General features: G+C 37.5%; 1 protein-coding gene across 3 annotated transcripts in view; it reads right to left on the bottom strand.

Annotated features, from left to right (window-relative positions):
* The window catches only part of SS18 (SS18 subunit of BAF chromatin remodeling complex), a 43802-nt gene that overhangs the window by 17155 nt on the left and 5169 nt on the right, over positions 1-21478 (bottom strand). For all 3 annotated transcript variants that reach the window (XM_030479991.2, XM_030480011.2, XM_030480002.1), the window contains exons 3-5: positions 20377-20461; positions 7676-7829; positions 2011-2232 (exon numbers count right to left, since the gene is read on the bottom strand). In XM_030479991.2, the coding sequence (XP_030335851.1) occupies positions 2011-2232; positions 7676-7829; positions 20377-20461 (461 nt within the window). The remainder of the gene's footprint in view (positions 1-2010; positions 2233-7675; positions 7830-20376; positions 20462-21478) is intronic.

Genomic DNA, 21478 nt, shown 5'->3' with positions numbered 1-21478 from the left:
AAAATGTATTGAGTAGACCTAACTGGGAATATTCTTAAAAACCTTAGCTACCAATACAAAACGAACATGCACATGTTCAGACTTAAAGACTTCTACCCCATAGGTATTTAAAATCTGCCTAATTTGGGACAGTATTTTCATCGATACTGCAAGTAGCACCTTGCTGGCATAACAGACAAGTTTCAGAGCCTTGCTCTAAAGCAAGGGGCACCTGCACTCCTACGTTCACATATGAAGTGCTCTACTAATATTTTTATAAGACATCATTGAAATATTTGAAGAATGCAATTTTTCACCCTACTGTCAGAAACGGCTCTCCACTTCTGTGAAACTTCTGGGGGGGGAAGCGCCCCAAAAAACCCAAAAAAACCCCCAAACAACCCACCAGCCTTGAAGCAGACACTTGGAATGGAAAAAGTGTCAGTCTAAAGGGTCAAAATCTGGCAAAACTAGTTACCCAATTGAAAGCTTACTGTGGCCCTGAGTGGCAGGCAATGGCTCCAGCTCTTCTTCTCACTAGAGAATTTGCTCTTGCTCTTGAGCCTGTAATTTGGTTAGATACTGCTTTATTCTTTATTCCCCAAAGCCACTTCAGTACTATTATTTGTTCAGAACAGAAACCTTTTAAGTATCTTTCTGCCTTAACTCTGAATGAGCAATTTTCAAGTTTGACAGAGTACTGAAAATACAGTAGGGGAATATTACAAGGAAGAGTAAAGAACACTACTTTGAGATGGAATAATCACTAGTTCTAAATTGTAGGCCAGTCATACAAAGTAAGTTGTTTTCTGCAGACTGACTTAAGAGGATCGCTCCCTCACACGTACTGCTACATATTTATTGCTAACTCTCTGCAACTAAGAAATTTCAAGTGAGCACACACAGGACTTTTCCAAAGCACCTTACAACATTCACAAAATTAGTCCACTGTGTATCGCTCAGAATACACAGATAACTTGCCAATTCAGAGAGACAGCTGAAAATATTCCCACTTGCGATAGTTTGCTCTGCTATATGCCTATCTCTCGTTTCCTCTGCCATTAAATTTTAAGAAAAATGCCATTAACAATGTGGACAATGAAGGACTCGGGCTTGCCACTTTCACTACTGATAAGAAAACTGCAGAAATGTCTGTTTTGTCTTGACTTATTTTTGATCTCTCATTAACTTAGTCTTTTGTTTGTTTCGAACCTAATAATCAAACCGACCAGCACAACCTATCTGTTTGTACTCTTCAGGAACAAATGGTCCCAAACTTCTGCAGCATGTCTTCTAGCAGGTGGTACGCCCAGATCCAATGTAGTAACAGACTTAAGTAAGTTTACAATACTGCTTGTTGATTTGTAAAGCACATTTATCAGAATATGCAGTAGATATACAACTTAATAATTTGGTCTCTTGTGACCCTAATGCAGTATTTTAATTTTGCAATGTCCTTGCACTTCAACAGGATACATCATCTCTGTTTATGCTATGCAAATATCCCAGATACAAAATTAGTTTTGAATTTTACTACCTACGCAAGGACATCTCCTGAAAACAGTAGGGAGTAGTGGATTTGTTCCTGGCACTGGATTTTATTTCTTTAAGATTAACAGACATTCCACGCTAAACCAGCATGCAGTAGAGAACAAGGATTAATTAGGTATAAAAATCTAAGGGCTACCTGACTTTAAATTTTCAATTTACCCAAGAGACTGAAAAGTATAGATGTATTTTATCAACTCAAGCAATAACAACACTTAGATGGAAGTGTAAAGTCTGAAAAAGATAAACAGCAGTTCAAATTTGTAACTGATGAAAGCAGATCCAATCCAAGATTCTCACACAATACCTGAAAACAGTTCAATGTCTGCAAATAAATAAAAAGTCACTGACACATGGGAGAAAGGAGGTGTTGAGTCATCCAAACATAGGTATAAATGCATTTAGAGCCAGAAATCTACAGGAAAAGATCTTTAAAGATGTCCATATCTGAGACATTTCCTTTTTACAGAAGCTAATGCTTACCTTGGTTTGGCTGCATGTTCATGTTTGGTCTGGGACCATAGTTGCCCATCGGCTGTCCCTGGCTCATAGTCATCTGGTTCTGCACTGGCATACTCTGAGAGGATGGCACTGAGTGATTATAGCCGCCCATTGACCCATGGCTACTTGAAGGCATGTTCATGGAACTGTTTGTCATATTGAGTTGGTTAGGTCCAGGTCCTTGCATAGGCATATGATTAGGTCCTTCAGAAAAACAGGGAAAAAGGTTCTACATTAAGTATCATGAAACAAGCAAATATAGTCATACTGAATCACAAAAGTAAATAGAAGTCATTAAATACAACTACATTTAAAAAAAGCTAGAACTTAAAAATAGTTAACTTCAAATTTTCAAAACTTAAAAATAGTTAACAGTCGAAGTTCAGTTCTATTATGCCATTTTCTTTTGTTGAGCAACTGAAGCTAGTACAACAAAAGTGTAAATTATCACATAGTTCATCCTATATCCATACCGTATGCAATCCCAGTCTTTCAGTTTCACACAACACACCGCAAATTCCAACCTGAATTACACAAGAGCAGTTTAAGACCAGCTTGGTAGGTCTACCACAACTATATAATTGTCACAATACCTGTAACATTTCTGTTTATTCAAACAAACCATACTAGACACTTTTCTGTAATCATTAATCCCCTCTCCCTCTCCCCCTCCAAAAGTCAGACACTATTAACACTGACACGGTACAAATGCATGTAGAATAAAAATGGCTAAAGGCATATTTAACATTGTTTGAACACATAAGCTATAGCCATTATTCTGTAACTGTATTTACAGATTACTAGGGTAGGAGATGATGACTGGAAGGACAGCCACCAAATTATCAGCTCACACCTCATTCTTGCAAAGATGCAAAGGAAGATCAACCTGTTCATAAGATGTCCCTGCTCATTGTAGAGGGGTTGGACTAGATGGCCTTTGAAGGTCCCTTCCAACTCAAACTATTCTATGATTCTATATACTTCTGTACCAACTACAACCTTTCACCCTTTATTTCCCCTCTTCCTGACAACACAGGTTGAAATTGGCTTGTTCTCTGAATTAAATCTACTCTCAATGGGTATTCTAAAAAGTATAAGCATTACAATATTATCCTATCAGCTTACTCATTACTTTAGCTGGGTAAGTGAGAAGCTACTAGGAGTAAAATTAGTAAGAGGTGTGACTGGATATAAATATGACAAGTAAATGAAATGCAAGGATTATGCATATGACAAGCACCACGAGGAGTTTATAAAGATATGTACCACCAGAGCAAGTGACAGAGTAAGTCAATTGTAAACAAGGCAAGTGTTGATACATAGAGTTCACCAAGAAGATGCCATTGTTGCCAAACATGCCACAGATTTTTTTGTTAAGCTACAAAACCCTAAGAAATACAGAAAACTTTGAAAAGGAACTTAAAAGTAACTATGCCAGAAAAGTTGTAGGAAAATAGTGATTTAGCTACGTATCTCCCCTTTGGGGAAAAAAAACCCCAAACCCAAACACCAGAATGCATATCTTTCTTCAGATGTAAACAGCTCCCAAGTTCTGTCTTGGCTAAAGAAACAACTCCACTAATCTAGGACAGAATGAAGGCAAAAGGAAAGACACAGAGTTGTACACAAGGTCACAGAGGCAATACCGACTGACCTGCAAACAAAAAGATGCAGAAGAAAAAGATAACAGTGATGAAGGAACATAGCTACTAAAAGCCAACATAAAAACCAGAATAAGTTTAAGAGTACCTTTACCCTTTTCAAGACACCTTACTGAAAAGAACATATAAGCTTATTTTACCAAGGAAAGTGAAAAAGCTGAAAAAGGTATCATATATGCAGTTCACTGTTCATGCAAAACAAGGTGAGCAGAGATTCCTTAACTGTACAAAGGTGGATGTACCAGAAATACAAAAAAAGTAACTCACTGTATAGGATTATGACCATGACGGAGAACTACAGATGCCTATGCTGCCCTCTCTTCAATTGAACACTGCCTAAATCTGTAACAGTGAGAACACGAAGACAGTTTAATTCTGAGAAAGTGAGATCATCTCTAACCATGAGACCAATCATCAATGTGTTAAAATAAAGCTAAGGTGAAGAAAAGCTTCAGACTGTAGTGCCAAGCAATGTTGCAGGATTGCTAGAAGATTACTTTCTTAATTTCTTTCCTAAGAAAAGGAATACACAGGGTTAGTGACAGAAAGTCAGGGCGTGGGAGTGGTTTTGTTCCTCTTTGCTTAAAAGGAAGAAACTGTCAATAATGGATTTCAGAGAGCTAGCTAAACACACGGTGAAAAAAGTTTTTAAAAACTGGTAATGTAAGAAGCAAAATGAGGAAGGCAAAAATCATCACAAGAGAAAAGAAGCTGAAAAAACAAAATACCTTCCCTAAAGCACTGGTTTACATTGCATGTCTCAGGTAGCATCAGAATAGTAGAAATCACTCATAAGAGAAAACTGGCACAAGAAATGACAGGCATGTGTTATGTCCTGGGGTCAAAATCATATAGTTTGTTAGTGAGAAGCCAGAAGACAAGAACAGTGGAAAAGCTAAGCCTGTAGTATCGAAAACCCTTGCAAATGAAAAATTGTAAGAACACACTTTACTAAATTTTATTTTTTTTTTTAATACTTTGCCAAAATACTTCACAGGGTTCTCCTGCACATAAGGACACAACAGTTATTTTCTAATATTTTTTTTATACGAATGAAATAGAAAGAATGGAATATGAATGAAACACGAAGTGTGTATCTGCCATTAAAATAACTGTTTCAAATGCTATACTAATTAGATTCTGTGTTGTAATAAAGTTAGTGGAATAAGTATCTATCTTGACTACAAACAGAAGTCCTTTTTCCTCCTAACCACTTATGGACCATATCTTAGCTCTGAGAAGCTTTAAACCAGCCTAAGTGCATTTGAAAGTACATTTGCAGAAAGGAAAGATGAGTTTGAGAGAACTTAGTGGTAACACACAAGCACTTGTTACTCAGGAAGGTCACCTACCAGAGTGCCATGACAAAGGTCAGAAAACCCTACAGCTAGTCCTCTCTTTCAACTTTCTACATATGATAAAACAAGCTCAAGAAATCGGGAAGGTAACTTGCCACCAGCACAACCCAGTTCATAATCTCCTTCCAAAACCAAACGTACTTCGCATCACACAAACTCTCATTCAGTGTAACTCTTCAGACAGTAATTTTTTCAGGTAAAAGCCATGATCTGTCACAGGTATAGATAACACTCGGTTCCACTACCGGCTGAAAAAGGTTCATCAGGACTGTCTTTCCTGGTAAAAGGACTCATTTGCCAGGGGATGCAATTAAGGGCTTCAACAGCACTCTAGGTCCTTTATTAAGCAGAACACAAGTATGAGAAAAATCATCCTTTGCCCTTTAGGTAATGGGACAGGTCTATGCCAGAACTTTAAAACAACTCATGCCCTGTCCATCACTAGGCAGTTCTTTTGAACCTCCTATCAAATCTTTCACCCATACTCAGGCCAGTGGAAGCCCATGCTCAGATTAATCCTTCCAGAAATCCCCAAGTGGTATTTTTAAGAGCCTTGATTTTGTTTCTTCCAGGCTGGTGAACTTGTGGCTGTCAAGCCTAGATTCTCCCAGTTTGCATGTTAGTGACTTTGTTCCTTTTAGACAGATCACCTGTCTCTTCAGATATTTAAGGTTTTATATCTGGCTTCTACCACAAAGTGTCTATGTAATTTTAGAGTAAGTGCCCCATAAACAGAAAGCAAATGTATACACTGCAGAAATTATTAGATACATGTCTGTGAAATACAGAAAGGCTCATACACAGGCAAACTAGCAAACAAAAAAACCCAAAACACTCAGTAATCCACTTAACAAAATGATTATGTTTTCCCTTTTCCAACTATGAACTATGAAATGATTTTAGCATGCCTTTCTGATATTAGAGATGCCCTCATCCTAAGCTGTTAATCTTCACACCCTCAGAGACAACCTTAAGCAGAAAAGGGAAGAAACAGATATTCAAAAAAGCAAACACGTTGGAAGTAAGGCTAAATTAAAGCTTAGTTGGAAACTGTACTTAAGTATTTCTCTAGGTGAATACCAAAACAAACCTATTTACCTTTCACATATTTTCGTAAGAGCTCTTTTCTTATTCTATCTAATTACAAAATATGTATGTTTAAGCCGTGACTTTTCTCCCCTGTGGCTCTGCAGTGAAGTCATTATGCTCACATTGTGACTTAGTAATCCTTCTCCTTGGAAAAGATCACTATAATAACAATAACACGATTACACTAGAGGGTCAAAGAGGCTGGTTTCTGAGAGGCAATGCTATTCTCCATGGGAGCTGATGGATCTTAGATGGATAGAGGACTTCACAACCAGAATATCTCTGACCTACTTAGGGAGCAGCATATATTGCTCTTTCCACTTGCAAATGCAGACCATGACCAACATGTATGATGAAAGTAACTTCTTCTCTAGATCTTTTATTATACTTCTTACACACAGTCCCTGGAGGCTATTCAGCTACTCTTCTCAGAAAAGCTGTCACTATCAGGTCCATTTTATCAAGATTTGCACAGAAATTACAGACTACAGCAATTATGCTATTTTTTACTTCATATTAAGTTTTGCATAGTTATTTACTGTGTTTGCTGTCAAGGAGCTTTTCCTTGTGACCAAGAGATGAATTTTCAAAGATCCTTCGACAGCAGTTTCCTTTCTTGGAAGTATCAATACCTTGAAGAGCTTTTGTATGAAATCTTCCTTCATACAAAAAAATGAAGGGGTCCTGAACAAAAGCAATCCTGGGAATGCAATTTTAAGCTGAAAGACAATTCACATGAAATAGGCAGTATGACTTTATGAGTGGAAATTCTGGAAAACAGCCTCTATATAAAGAAGCAAGCTTTTCCATGGCCTACTCCATTCTGATCTGACTGCTAAAGGGAATAGTTACCCCAAAGCCAGTACTGGTAGGTACAATGTGGAATTTTATCATCTTGTTTCACTGCTTTGTTTCTGACTTCCAAGCACTTTTCTTTTTACTATGAAACAGGATGGCATAAAAACAGACTTAAAATTTACACCTAGAACAATAATCTGGAGGCCATTTCTTTACAAATCCCTTACGATTCAACACATCTTCAGTCATAAAGAACACTGAGGATTAGTGGAAGCTGGATGACTTTCTGTATAAAAGCAATCTTTTCTTTTTTTTACATTTACCCACATTTGAAACGCCCTCTTTGAGGTGTATCTGTTTTCTTATTATCTAATTATTTAGCTACAATGATTTCACATTATCTTTTCATGGAAGGATTTGTGTTCACTCAGCCACAGGCCAATACCTTTCCCCAGTAAGCCTTCTAAAGCCAGCTGTACTGCACGGTTTCAAACAGACTAAATTTAGCCAGTTCTGTTCATCAGAGGAATGCTGTGTGTCAGCTACATCAAAGCCCAAGGGCAGCCTGATAAACACTGAATACAGGTCACGTAGCTCTGTAGCTAACAAACTCTAAGAGAGCTTGTACTCGGGGGCATTCAAAGCAGTTTTGTCATCAACAATCTAGTATCCCTTGAGCCCCCATGTCGTTTCAGTTGCCAGGCAACACTGGTGTTAATGTCTTAGAGGAGAAAAACTTACCAGGCATCTGGCCGTTCATCTGGTTCTGCATGTGTGGTGCAGGAGGGCCCCCACCTACCATACCATCTGAAGACATGTTGTGCGAGCGCGGCGGTGGGGGAGGGCCACTCTGACTCATCCCTCCCGGACCCATAGGCATATTCTGTGTGGGTGGCTGAAAGGAGACAGTTTAGTCAAACACGAGAAGCAGTTAGTCTGACAAATATATTATATGTACATATGGTACAACAGTTGCCTATACTGTTCAGCGGGGTATGAAAGAAAGCACTGAAAAGCGTTTCTCACCCTGATACGGTTAACTCCTCCCAGTATTAATTTTGGCAAAATGTTTAATATTCCAATCAATTTTACATGAAGTATTACATGCAGGCAACATCACAGCACCTTCGAGCACTGCCTTCAAATAAAAAAATACAAATCAATGCCTCATTAAAAAACTATATCTGAACAGTTTAAGATCGTTGGGGTCACTCCCTCCCACACACACACAAGCTCTCCTTCAAAGCAACATTTGTTGAGCAGAAAAATAGCTCTTCATTTTAATTCTCTCTCACCAACAATTTGTTGCTGCTAACAGAACTTGCACTGGGACAAAACAGGTACAACACGAGAAGAAAGCCTCTGAATGCTCTTAGACCAGCAAAAATTTGCACCTGGGTGTGGTAAAGTGTTTGCGATCTCTTCCCATCTCTCCCCCGAAGCGCTGAAGGCCCAGTTCATTATTCTGTGCCAAACACCCCCTACAGACTGAGAGCACATTAGTGCTGGCCTCCAAAGGTCCAGAGACAGCTGCCTAGAAAGGATGTTTTTGGCAAATTTCCTAATGAAATTGTGAGGAAAATAACTGAATAACCTTGAGAGTTCAAAGAGGGAGAGCAAGAAAAACAATAAATACAAGGGGGAATTTACTAGTAGGTTCTACCCACAGCAATGTAAGGAGACACAGAAACTGCTGGTAGCCAGCTTCGCTTTCCTAGTAAAAACACCTGCGAGACTGCACAATCCTCCTCACATACCTTAGCCAAATGCTTTCAGGGAATAAAAAAACATCTCTGTGAGAGCAAAAGCCTAGGTCTTTAGCTTTGGAGGACTCTCTAAAAGGCTGTAACTACCCATGCAAAACCCTTCCTGTGAGACAACCGTGTGTGTATTTCCTCACATTTCTCTTCAGAGAAAGAGCCAACGGGGTAAATCCCAAGTTCTTGCTTAGCCCAGCCCCCATTATACCTACACCTACTCATCAGGAGGTTTGTAAAGACAAACTAGTAATACAGTACAAAAGAGTAATGCTTTTCAAATGAACATAAGGCAGGACCCCTCTTGGGCCCCAGAGATGGTAGCATCAGGGTCGTACAGAGACACATAGTCACTTGACAGAGGTAGGAGGGGAACAGTACTTAATTATTTTCTCACCATTTCCTCAAATATCTCAAGCAGGTATTATTTTCCCTGCAATATTTTTATAAATAGCTCAAGAAATTAGCAAAGGCTTTTTTCAGCAGGAGGAAGGAAAGGGATGAAGGAAAACGCAAGCAATTAGATGAGTTCTCTTACTAAATTCTTTCCCTTCCTCCACAAGCACCTTTTATAAGCAAGCCTTCCTCATCCTATAGCAGAAATGGCAGAAGGCAGAAGAGGTAAAAGTGAAAGGCAGCTCTACTCTCTGAACGCTGTGAGTAAAACGCTGCTCTGTTTTGCTTGATCTTCCTCCACTAGTGAGCAACCAAAGTAAGAATGCTGCAGTTAAGTCTTCTTTCCCTTCACCTTCAAGAGCTCTCATCCTGCTTTTGTATCTAACAGAAATTATGTAAAACAGAGAAACATACAAGAAAGAAAACAAAGAGACTGTTTTTAAGTTTTATTTAGAAAGTGTGTTTTGGAATACCAGCAAAACCAACACTGTTGGTACATCCACATGAGCAGCTAGAGCTCAGAGTATTAACAACAGCTCCATGTCAGCAGAAAGCAAAGCCAAAAACTCATCCAAATTGAAATATTTTCAGAATTAAAATGAACTACTTGGTTTCCAAGTACAAATCATTAGTAAAACCAATGTTCAGAGAATATGCTGATAATGAAAATTACTATGAAACACTAAAAAAATATTAGATCATAGTCAGGTTTTAGCTGTCCTGTAAGTGTAATTGCACCAGCACACACATGGCGTTTTGCATGGAAAGATGGACAAAAAAAAAAAAAAAAAAAAAAATCTCCAAAGGGTTATTTGAGACAAAACTACATATTCCAACTATGAAATTTATTTTGGCAGTTTTCAAAACAACTACTGTTTAAGACAAACACTCAGTGACAAACAGCACTGAGAGTGCAGACATTCAAGGACAGGGAAAAAAGTACAAGGATTTTTAAAATCCCATTAGATAAAAAAAAAAAAAACCCACAAGAGACTTCACAAACTACAGGGAATTGAGAGAACTGAGGGGGTGATTAAAAACATCCCAAAAAGCATGACCAGAAAGTAATTTAGCAAGAAAGAGGAGCTTCTGGATACGGAAAGAGCCTGAAGACCTGTGTGAACCCATTACAGACTCTTGAAAACACGGCAAGAAAAAGATCCAAGCTCCAAAAAACATTCAATTTTTCATTAAACTACCCCGTAAGATGAACAGAAAGTAAACAATGTACGATTCTAGGAATCATAAATCTACAAGCCATGTTCCCCAAGCTATAAGTAAATGATAAAATAATTAAGGTATTATGAAACTCCAAGGATGATAAAGATAAGTCAGTAAAGTATCAATATAGGGAAGTCAAATCTTTCTGATCTATTAGAAAAGTTAAAAAATACAAATTAAACCACTTAACTGCATATTTAACAACAACTTCTTAACGCAAGTTTTTGACATAGCATTTGCAGAAATATGTTGTCCAGGGGTGTACGCTTCAACTGATCAGAAATGGCTGAAAGGGAAGAAATAAGCAATAACCTTGCATGAAGTTCAAAGAAGGAAGGAACATATAGAGGTTCCCTGAAAATATTTGTTAGTAAATAACATCTGAAGATGTTGCAAGATTAATTACTGAAAACTGTAGAAGAAAAAAATTAAGTAGAATGGTGCCAAGATTCAACATGGAATCATACAACATAAATAATACAGCAATTACACTGAATTTTGAACCACTCTTTTTTCAGAAAGAAGAACTACTACTGTAACTAATAAAAAACAAATTGACCACTACCCAAACAGTTTGGTGGGAAAAAAATAATTTAAAAAGATCCATAAAAAACTTTCTGATTATCCTCAGTACTTGACTTATCAAGAATGACGTACAATAAGCAAGGGGAAAAAAAAAAGTAATGGTATTTGTGATCATGACAGTTCAATTTGAGGAAAACAACCACAAAAAGATACTGTAAAAGCAGAAGGATTGCAAAGACAGGCAATCAGTGATTAAAGACTTTGAATGCTATCACCTGAAACAAGTAAAAAAGGACAGATTTTTTTTTTCTACCTCAAAATGAACATAAAAGGATCTGACAGAAATACAATTTAATGTATGATACATACAAGAAGTAGATCATTCCATTTATGCTTTAACAACAAAGAAAACCCCAAGAGAATAGTCAATAAATTGAGGAATAACATTAAACATACAAGACACCACATAAACCACACAAACTGAGGAATTCATCAACAGAAGACACTAGAACAAAGTTTAAGTAAGATATAGAGACAATTATATATATACAATTGAAAGAGTTATATAGGATTTTATACAGTGTATTTTAAAAGCATCTTACAAGCCTTCATGACGGGGTCATAAACCAATCACTACCTGATAGTAATTAAAAAGAAACATCTCCTGCAGATGTAATTATTCCCCAGTGAAATTCCTCCCAAGTGTTTTTTCTATTGGCCACAAACAGAAGGCGGCAAGAAAAAATTATTTTAAAACAGCAACTGCCCTACATCTATCAGAGTTGATGAAGGTTTTTACAGGCGATAAACTTCTTTTAAATCAGATTACATTTAGCATACCCCACACACAGTATTTGAAAGACAAATACTAAATAAAGAAACAAAACAAACAAAAAAAAAACCTCCTCACTCTTTGCAAAAGGGAAGTTACCCAACAGGAACCCTACAAATTCAGTGTAGATATAAAGGGTGAAATGACATCTAAATGTAGTTAGGTTAACAGAACCAAAGCAGAAGCTACTCCCCTCCTTCTGCTGGATGCATGACAGAAAGGAAATCAAAGTAATTGCTGATTTTATTCCAAGTATGAAACAGAAATTGTTAAATTTTTTACTATCAGTAAAAAGTAAATTAAAGAATGAGAAGATGTTAGACACAGCTTCACTTGCTAATTTTTGGCTCGCTTCCCCAAACACAGAGATGATAATTTATAGCCGCTATGAGCATTTAAAATTTATCCGAGCATAAAACAAATAAATTAGAAGCTATTTTGTCCAACTCTGAAAACCTGAACTGGAAAAAGACTGAGACTAACCTGCAGTGTTAACCAAAAAAGGAGACAAGAAAGAAGAAAACAGGAAAGAGATAAGACCCATGAGATTTTACCTGACAACTTTCGGCAAACAAAATCCTACTAAAACCGAAAGTTATTTGAAAGCATACATTTAATACAACAATCAAACTGCATTTTTTTTAGATGATTTTCTTTTAAATAATAAATCAGATCAAATGCAAGACAGCAAACAATAAAAGCTGCCATGGTGGAATTGTACATCTGGAACTTCCATCTATCATCTCTTCTCTGCCCTCTTAGGTTTTTCTTACAATCAACAGCAGATTGAAAGATTTGGTTACAGAACATTTATTGTTATAAAAACTGAGGTGGAATATCAACTCAATCATCAATAAAATGTGAAAGACAGGAGATACTGTTAAGCACACAGTATTGCTAATCAATACAAATAGCAATAGCTATTTGAAGTACACTATGGAGAATACAATTTTCTTGAAATTCTCTCCAAATAACAATTAAAAGCTACATAGAGCACAAACATAAGAGCCTTCTGATCTTTCTGAGAGAAGCTCTAACTCAATTTAATCAATCATCTTTGTTTTCAGTTCTCAAATCCCATTTTCTGTGAATCAAAATATCTCGTCCCAGGAGGTACCCTGCCCTGCTAATATCACATTGCTGATATCACAGCACCTGTCCCAGTCTCAGAGAACAGTACTCTGTTGATAGGTGGTGATGGCACCTGCAGAGTACTTACTGAGGTGTCAGACTGGGAAATAAGATCATAAAGGAATACATTTTTGATATTTGAAAGAAACGAGATTTATTTAATTGGACTACGACTCCTCTTCTACAAGGCACAGGGTATTCTAGTACTGAGAATATCTTAAACAAAAACGAAAAAAAGAATAACCTATATAAATTCTCAGCAAGTGTAATATTTGGGGGTTAGGAAGGATTTCTGTGAAATGCATTTACAATCATGTCTAAATAGTGAAGGTAATTACAAATATAACTTGGGCTCTCACTGCTGAGTACTAGTTGTGACACCAGCAGTAAAGAATTTTAAATTCAGAATGACAACCAGTTTCTAAATCTCAGTACCTTCAAAAATCAGAGAAACTCTGACTTACTATTTGGTCAAAATGTTAAAATAGTGCAAAATTTAATACTTAAACACTTTGTTTAAAGAGGAAATTGGAACCTGTAGTTGTTTCAAATTGTGTCTATCATTGTATAAAAATATTTCTCTGTACAAATATTCTTTAGCATCAGTTTAGCAACAAGAAAATCTAACCCTAAAATACTTAACGTCCACATAGAACCAGTTCTTCTGATACTTAAAAAAATAATCACAGAAAATTCTTAATTTTTTCTATAACTGGAAATTATTTAAATCAAATGTTAAATAATCTGGTACAAATTCAGATGGTTTTATTTTAAGTGACTAGGAATATGTTAACTGTGGACATTAATTGGGAAACAGTGAGCTATAGAAACTAGATGACTTCAGAGATACTCTGTAATTCCCCCATAAAATTGAGTTCTTATCTATCCTCAAAAGCAGGAGCTTTCTGTTCCACAGCTATTTATCTCCTGCCTCTTTGACTTTTAAGTCGTTTAACATCTGGTCCAATATTTACAGGTTTTGCCTGCATGTAGTAACCGAAGAGAAAAATTCCACCTCTATTCCAGCTAGAAGGCTTTACACAAACTCAAATAAAGCAGAAAGAATCCTGCAGAACCCTCAGAGCATTTAAATCAGGAAAACAGCAAAACCACACAGGCTAAAGGACTCAGCATCTATGTTACCAGCCTGCCTGGCACAGCTCTCAGCAAACTGCCAAGGGTTGAAAAAGGTATTTATTGTGCAGGTGCGGTACTACAGACAGACAAATCACATCTTCACGTATGAAAGAAATGCACTTCAGAGCACACTCCTAAAATCAAACCGGCTGCTATTTTTACTGATTTCTGAATCAGCCATAGAAGTTAGTACACAACAGAAGTACTATTTGTGTACAGTGCACTAGCTCCCCATGTGGACACACCTGATTACCAATACATGCAAAGTAGTGTACAGGACTTAGAGTGATCTCCTTATTTAATGTGGCATACACTAGTGGTCTGTGAATTCACTCCTAACATGCTAACATCTTAAAGTCCCATATTCTGATGTTTGGTGTTTTTTACAATGGAATTGCTGGCTTAAGAAGTTCTCTCCGGCGCTCCCCATTTCCCAATAGCACCCTTTCAGCTGTGCCAACAAAGCCATTTACACAGTTCTGCAGTTAATCTGAACTAATCCAGAATGAAAATATCCTGCTTTACACCTAATTCATCTGGACTGATTCTCTGGATCATAAGACAACTTTAAAACATCACACAGCAGAACCACAGCTGATGAGAGCACAGCTCTGGTTATATCAGCGTAACCATGACTATCAAAAGGAAATCTTGTCTGAGAACAGCCAAACTTCTTTCCAACGTTTAAAAGCCTTTCTGGAGCAAAATGAACAGCCTGAAAAAGCAATTTTATTGTAAGACCATGGCATACATGGATAAACTGAAGATTCACAATCTGAAAACTCTTTTAAAAATGCAGCATACCCAATTCTCCTTTTCTAAAGGCGGATGACACCGTTAGCCCCGAAAGCTGCACACATACAATGAACATGTAGGTATCAGAGTGTTCACTGACAGGTCAGAAGTCAAATATCATGAAAAGCCCAAAGAAGGAAAATGGATAGAGATGATCATGTGCCAGCCTTGGAGCAAAGACAATTAAGTGATACGGATACATTAGACTAAAGAGAGGTAGATCGTAACATATTGCTTCTCTAACTGGTTATTGCAGTCATACCTGAGAACTAGGCTACTGACAGCAATAAAGAATTAAATTTCACCTTTAACAGACCCCTAATACTGCACAACTTCAGGAAAAGTCTTATTTACCATTTTGTTCAAAGTGCTGAGTATCTGAGATTACTAACACAGCAGTCAGGGTGAATTCTTACAGTAAAGTAGCACTACAACGTGAACCTAAATGTCCCACATTTCCCATTTTTTAGTGACAAAGCCAAACTAACTGGGGGCTGGAGACTATTACCGAAGGAGGCTTATCCCATGTGTTTCTTACTCACAAAACACAGGATTTATTTTTTTTCCTACGAAAAATCAACATAGCAAATAAAAAGGCAGAGTATGAAGAGTTGGAGAAGGGAAGAATTTAAGAAATCAGGTTCTACAGGGAGGATGCAAGCACAAATAGACTTTTATCATTTATGGATTTGCTCTAGCTTGATTGTTTCTAGTAACAGTACAGGAATGTGAAGTTTAGTTCTTTTACCCATCCCAACCACAGTGGCTCTACTTGCCTCTCATTTAAGAGCAGCAGGAAGGTTCCTTGGAGTGCACTCATATACTATGGTACATATAAATGCAATATCTTTCCTCCCTTTCTCAAAAAATCTGCTACCTAATGTTGCTCTTTTTAAAAGCCTTTAGAAATCATTATGATTTTTGAAAACTGTTTAACAAACATTTAATCAGAGCAATTATTCTTCAAAATCCAAGCTCCACTTCCAACTAATAGCTCACTTGCCTTTTGACAGGAAACATTCAACCCTTCTTTTGCTTTGTTCTCTATTAATTCAGTTTACAAGTAGTTGAACTTGAATTTGGCATGAATTTGTGTTCTGAAAGACTAATGCAGACTAATACACCATACTGCTTTGTGTATCTACTTCAAAATGAATTTAATCAACACAGTAACATTCAATACACACAAAATTAAGCCAGAGGTTTAAAGACCAATGCCAGCTGTGATCAGCAGGAAAGCAGATACCACAAACAGACTTTCTGCTAAATTATCCTGTTTCAGCTCAGATAGAGTTAATTTTCTTCCTAGTAGCTGGTTCAGTGCTGTGTTTTGGGTTTAGTCTGAGAACAGTGCTGATAACAGACAAATGTTTTACTTGTTGCTAAGTAGTGCTTACCCTGATCAAGGACTTTTCAGTCTTTCATGCTCTGCCAGGGAGGAGGGAACAGAGCCAGGACAGTTGACCTGAACTAGCCAAAGGGATATTCCGTACCATAGAATGTCATGCTCAGCATATAAACGGGGAAATTGGCTGGGAGCCACTCCATCACTGCTCAGGGACAGTCTGGTCATCAGTCAACAGGGGGCGAGCAATGGTATTGGGCATCACTTCTCTCAGGTTTTATTTCTCCCTCTTTGTCATCTCCCTTTTCATTACAATTATTACTACATTTTATTTCCATTATAAAACTGTTCTTAACCAACAGGTTTTATCTTTCCCCCCCTAATTCTCCTTCCCATCCCACTGCAGGGTGGGGAATGTGAGCAAGCAGCTACGTGGTACTTAGTTGCTGGCTGGGGTTAAACCACAACACCACCACAGATACCAGACTTTCTCAAGCATTTGGTATCTAACCAGACAAGAACTTCATTGATTTAGGATCTCTCTCATCTTCAGTAATGGGAGTTTAATTTCCAAATTTTATTTTAAGCTATTAAAGCTAAGCCGTATTTTTCTTTTCTGGATTTGATGTGCACATTTTTCTACAACTCTGACGCAATCAGTTACCTTGGAAGCCACTCCACATATAGAGTTTAGCTTGCTACTAGAAGAAACTGGCACTTTCAATGTGAAAAAAAAACCCTGGTATGTTATAGAAGTGAGCAATAATCATAAGTGTTTATTTTTGTCACCTTCTTGAAATACATACTGAAAGCAAGTGATCTGCATGCTGACAAAAGGGAAGTCGCATTATGTAAGAAAAACTCTGGAAAAAGAAAACACACTTTTTCTGTGTTTAAAGAAACCAAAACAAATGTTCCGAATCAAATCATTCCTGCAGACCTCAACATTTGCCTATTATAAAACTAATGCCAAAATGAAGAGGCAGGACAAAAGTACCTCCTCTACTTTTCCCAATAAAGTGATGGTCACAGTTGTTTTCTTACACAGATTTAGCAAAAAGAAGACACACGGGGGAGGGAAAATATCCAAGTGGAAAAGTTTGTTGTTTGGGTGGGGGTTTGGGTTTGTTTTATTGTTTTGGTTTTCCCCCTCCCCCCGTTCAATAGTTTGCAATTACTTTTCAATGACATTAAAGCATCCTCTCTCAAGAAAACCAAAAATAAATAGAAGTTAGGGAAGATAAGATGCCCATTCTGCAGTTTGAGATTTAATGTGTTCAGAAACACATGTACACAATACTTAACTACTCTTTTTTGGAGGTTTTCTTGGAAGTCCTAGTGAAAAACTTACATTGCATCTTTGGTCTCTACAGTTCACAGACTCCCTTAAAAGTCGCACCAATGAAAAACAAAAGAATGCGAGTGTTGTGTTCCTCACCACACTAGCCCTTTTGGGGAAGCTAGCTTATCCCACATGGGGGCGGTAAACAGACTTTTAACTGTTGTCCCAGAAAGAGACTACCTGCTGTAACTCGGAAAGAAGCAGTAAAAAGCTTCATCAACTACACAGGGACTCAGCCACCACTCTCACCCAGCTGGGACGACACTCCAAAACAGCCCTGCCCTCATAACGCTGCTGTTCACATGGGTGAGGGAAGACTGGCTGACTCAAGGAGATTAACCTCATACCTCTTCTGATGAGAAGGAAGGACTATTACCCCTGAAGTCATAATTTAATACTCTAAATTTATGATGCATACAAAGACAGCAGAAGCTTTGTTACAACACTGGAGTTTCAAAGTCTTTCTAGTTCCCACACCCTGCAATGCTTGCTTCACCTGTTTCACCTCTTCCTCAATAGCAGGCCCCCTCTGTAGAAGCATTTCTCTGCATAACACAGTTGTTCCACTATACTTTCGTTTAGTATAAGATTTACCTTGTTTTCTCCAGGTAATACCACAGTTTCAGAAAGGATGTATAGTCACTTGTTTAGAATAGCACATTCTAAAAGATGTGGAAAGGCACAGAAGCTGACTACAAGCATTCTTCCCCAACAATATGTAGCATTAAGCCTATGTAGTATTTTGAGAGGATACAAGAGTTATTGGGTTCAAGTCATTTTAGCTTGTATTAAAAACTTCAATGAACCTGATCATTTAGCTCTTCTGTTCAGTGTGAATGCTACCTTAACAGCAGCATTCTCTTTTCAACCTCATTTTACCACAAAACATTTTATAAAAAGCAATAGTTAAGTTACAAAATTTCTTGAGTGTGTATTTACCTAATTAAAACAAGAACAAGATGAAATTTAAACAAAAGAGAAAATACAGTTTTCTAGGGGAACAACCTTCCAGTTATGCATAGATCAGATAGAATCCAACTTCAGAAGCTATCCAGACTCAAGCTCTGCTAAGTGGGGAACTACTGCAACCACAGTACCATGAAGTTCACATATTTTACTATTAAAAACAGTAGATGTTTACACACACAGTATCTTGCTCCATATTTAACTGTTGCCACCCACAACCCTTGAATTTGCTAAGACTGTTCAACAGCTGACACAGAAGCATGGTGAACAGAAACATAATACTTCCAAGTCAACTTGAGCCTCATCAGTTCTTAAACGGAAAGCCAATAAAGGAAAAGGGTTTGAAGCCAGTTTATCTTGCATTGAAAAAGACAGTAGTACAGTAGCTCATATGTTCCCAAATCCTTCTAGCTAAAATTTGTTGGGAAAACAGAGTGTTTCAAAAATATTAAAAAAAAAGTAATTTTATTTTATTATGTTACCACATTTCAGGCAAATCTTCAAAGATTTATTTGACTTGGTAGGTCAGAGCACCTACAAAATCTACCTAAATTTCACTTTGTATTTAAGTTTCAAAGAAAAACCATGAAGCTACCTGTTTATTCCCCGCTCAGTTGTCCAAAGGGGACTCTCCAGCTCCCACACACAAAGCCGCACTACATTATTTTCTCACTACTGTAGAATATTCCTTACATTCAAGATCAGAAATGCACTTCAGTCCTGCAAGTCTTCCCTGGCCCTGTCTTCATTTTCTTAAAAAGAGAATGTCATCACATTCAACCTTAAGAACTGGGCTGCTCACCAGAGACTAGGATAAGGTCAAATTCATTTCCAGTTGTCATCAGAACCAGGATACGAATTAAGCCTCCAAAAACATATTAGTTGAGTAATACACATGGCCCTCTTAAAGGTTTCTCTTCCCCTCCCCCCACCCCCCCCTACAAGCATGGATTTATAAAAAGAGAAGCCTCCACAGGCACAACAGGTTGGATATAATGAAGCACTGTTTCTGTAGTCCTCAAGGTACCAACTTGAAAGGATGCTTTGCTAGTAGCAATGATTGGAGAACACTTCTCCAGAGACCAAAGAAAAAGTAATTCAATTTCAGCTGGTGAAAACTAGTATCTAGGAATGGCTGTTTTATAGACATTCTTTTTAGCTTCATATTACAGAAATGAATCAAGACTATATTAATTCAAGAAAAGTCTTATTACTAAAAACCAAAGAACTTCCGTGTGTTACTCACAATGAACTCCCCAAGCTTTCTGATTAACACAAAAAGCAAACAAATAGCAAGCTATTTTAATGTTTGTTGTATTTTTCCTTACCGCTCCATAAACAACTGAAAGGAGGAAAAAATCGAGGTATCTTATAAAGAGTTTAGGAATACAGAACTCCAGATTAAAAAGATAGAAAGTATTATCCAAGAAATGCTTCATTTGTAAAGTGATGCTCTGTTTCAGGTTAAGCCTGTACAACCTTATATCTTCCATATCATTATCCACCTTAGAAAGGGTTGCTTTCTGTTTCAGAAGAGAGGCAAAGAATGAGACTCACCTAGAGTACAGAAAAGCAGACAAAGATTTACCCAACCTCATTCCACTGAGGCAAAAGAATAGATGATATTCCAGAAAAAAAACCAATTCCATACCCACACACCTTTTCCTAATGTAAAGGGAAAAACAGAGTACTGCTGTAGGACCTAAAAGCCATACCACTACATTATCTATGAGGCAGGCCAGATTAAACATGACTGCATGTTTAATTCACAGTAACAGTCTTCAGTTAAACAAGTCAGATTTTGAGCAAGACTTAAACAGTAAGATTACTCCAAATACAGCATGAGGAGGCAGTGCATCATGTATTCCCTCTACAGTAAATCAGAGGGCAAATGTTTGGTCGTTACCTCAAACACTTCTGTTTGGTTTAGTTTTTTTTCCCCTCCAGGAACCCAAACGAAACGTATTCCCTAATTTTGCACTATTTTGTACTTACTGCTGGCAGTAGAGACTGCATGTTCTGGTTGGAGTCAGCTATAGTGGCTAGGTAAACCAAGTTTGTATGCAGCATCTGCTGGTATCTATCAAAATAAACAACAGCAAAACAGATTTTAAGTCATAAACACAGTAACATCAGAATTTACTTTAATTCTATACATGTAAATAAAGTCACCTATATAAAACAAGATGCATGAGACTTCTAAAAGTACCATTATTAGGAATCTAAAGCCTTTTCCCTCACATTTACCTATTACCCAGTCTTTCCCCAATGTCTCCACCAAATCTGTGCTTTTCTCTCTACAATTTCTGTTTTCCTATGACAAATCTAAAACTGGGTGACACCGTTCTTACCTATTTCACTTCCTGCCCCAAAATAAGTCACCAAGAGACATACAGAGTGTGTCTGTGGCTGTTTGGTGTCATTTCCATTCCAAACGCTAGGGAAAGAGAGCTATTATACCCCCAGATACACTGTATCTAGATCCATGTGAACTGTGAGCAAGAACAGTGCAAACATTTCATCAGGAAGACCCTGATATTTGGAAGTTTGCTAGGGAACCAATTATTTTTCTGCTTCAGAACCACATTCTGGAATCTCAACATCCAGTCCAAAAATCACAAAAATAACCTTGAAAGCAGGAATAGACTACAAATACATCACTACAGGCTTGCAAACAGCTTAATATAGTAATGGTGCTACAGCAAAAGCACCCATTTAAAGCAAAAATACATACTATTTATGACCCCTCCTACTTCAAAATTACCAGTTCTCTTAGTAAGGGACACAAGGAATACTGTGACACTCTGTCACATTTGTGATTTTGTATTTGTCAGATTATATGATCATTCCATGCCAGAATAAAAAGTAATGGGAAAATAATATTCCTTAGCAATCCACTCCTTCCACAGTTCTCTCGGATCACTCTCCAGAGACCACACTAGAGAGCAAGACTACATCATATTCTGGCAAGCCAAACTCTAAGACAAGCTGGTTTGTTCTTGGGCAAGTGATAAGCAGGTGGTTTTAGAATCACAGAACAGTTTGGGTTGGAAAGGACCTTAAGATCATCTCATTCCCACCCCCCTGCCATGGGCAG

Source organism: Strigops habroptila, chromosome 1 (assembly GCF_004027225.2).
Source record: "Strigops habroptila isolate Jane chromosome 1, bStrHab1.2.pri, whole genome shotgun sequence".
NCBI classification, from domain to species: Eukaryota; Metazoa; Chordata; class Aves; order Psittaciformes; family Psittacidae; genus Strigops; species Strigops habroptila.
The sequence above is the reverse complement of the archived record's forward strand: the minus strand, read 5'-3'. Positions and strand labels throughout refer to the sequence as shown.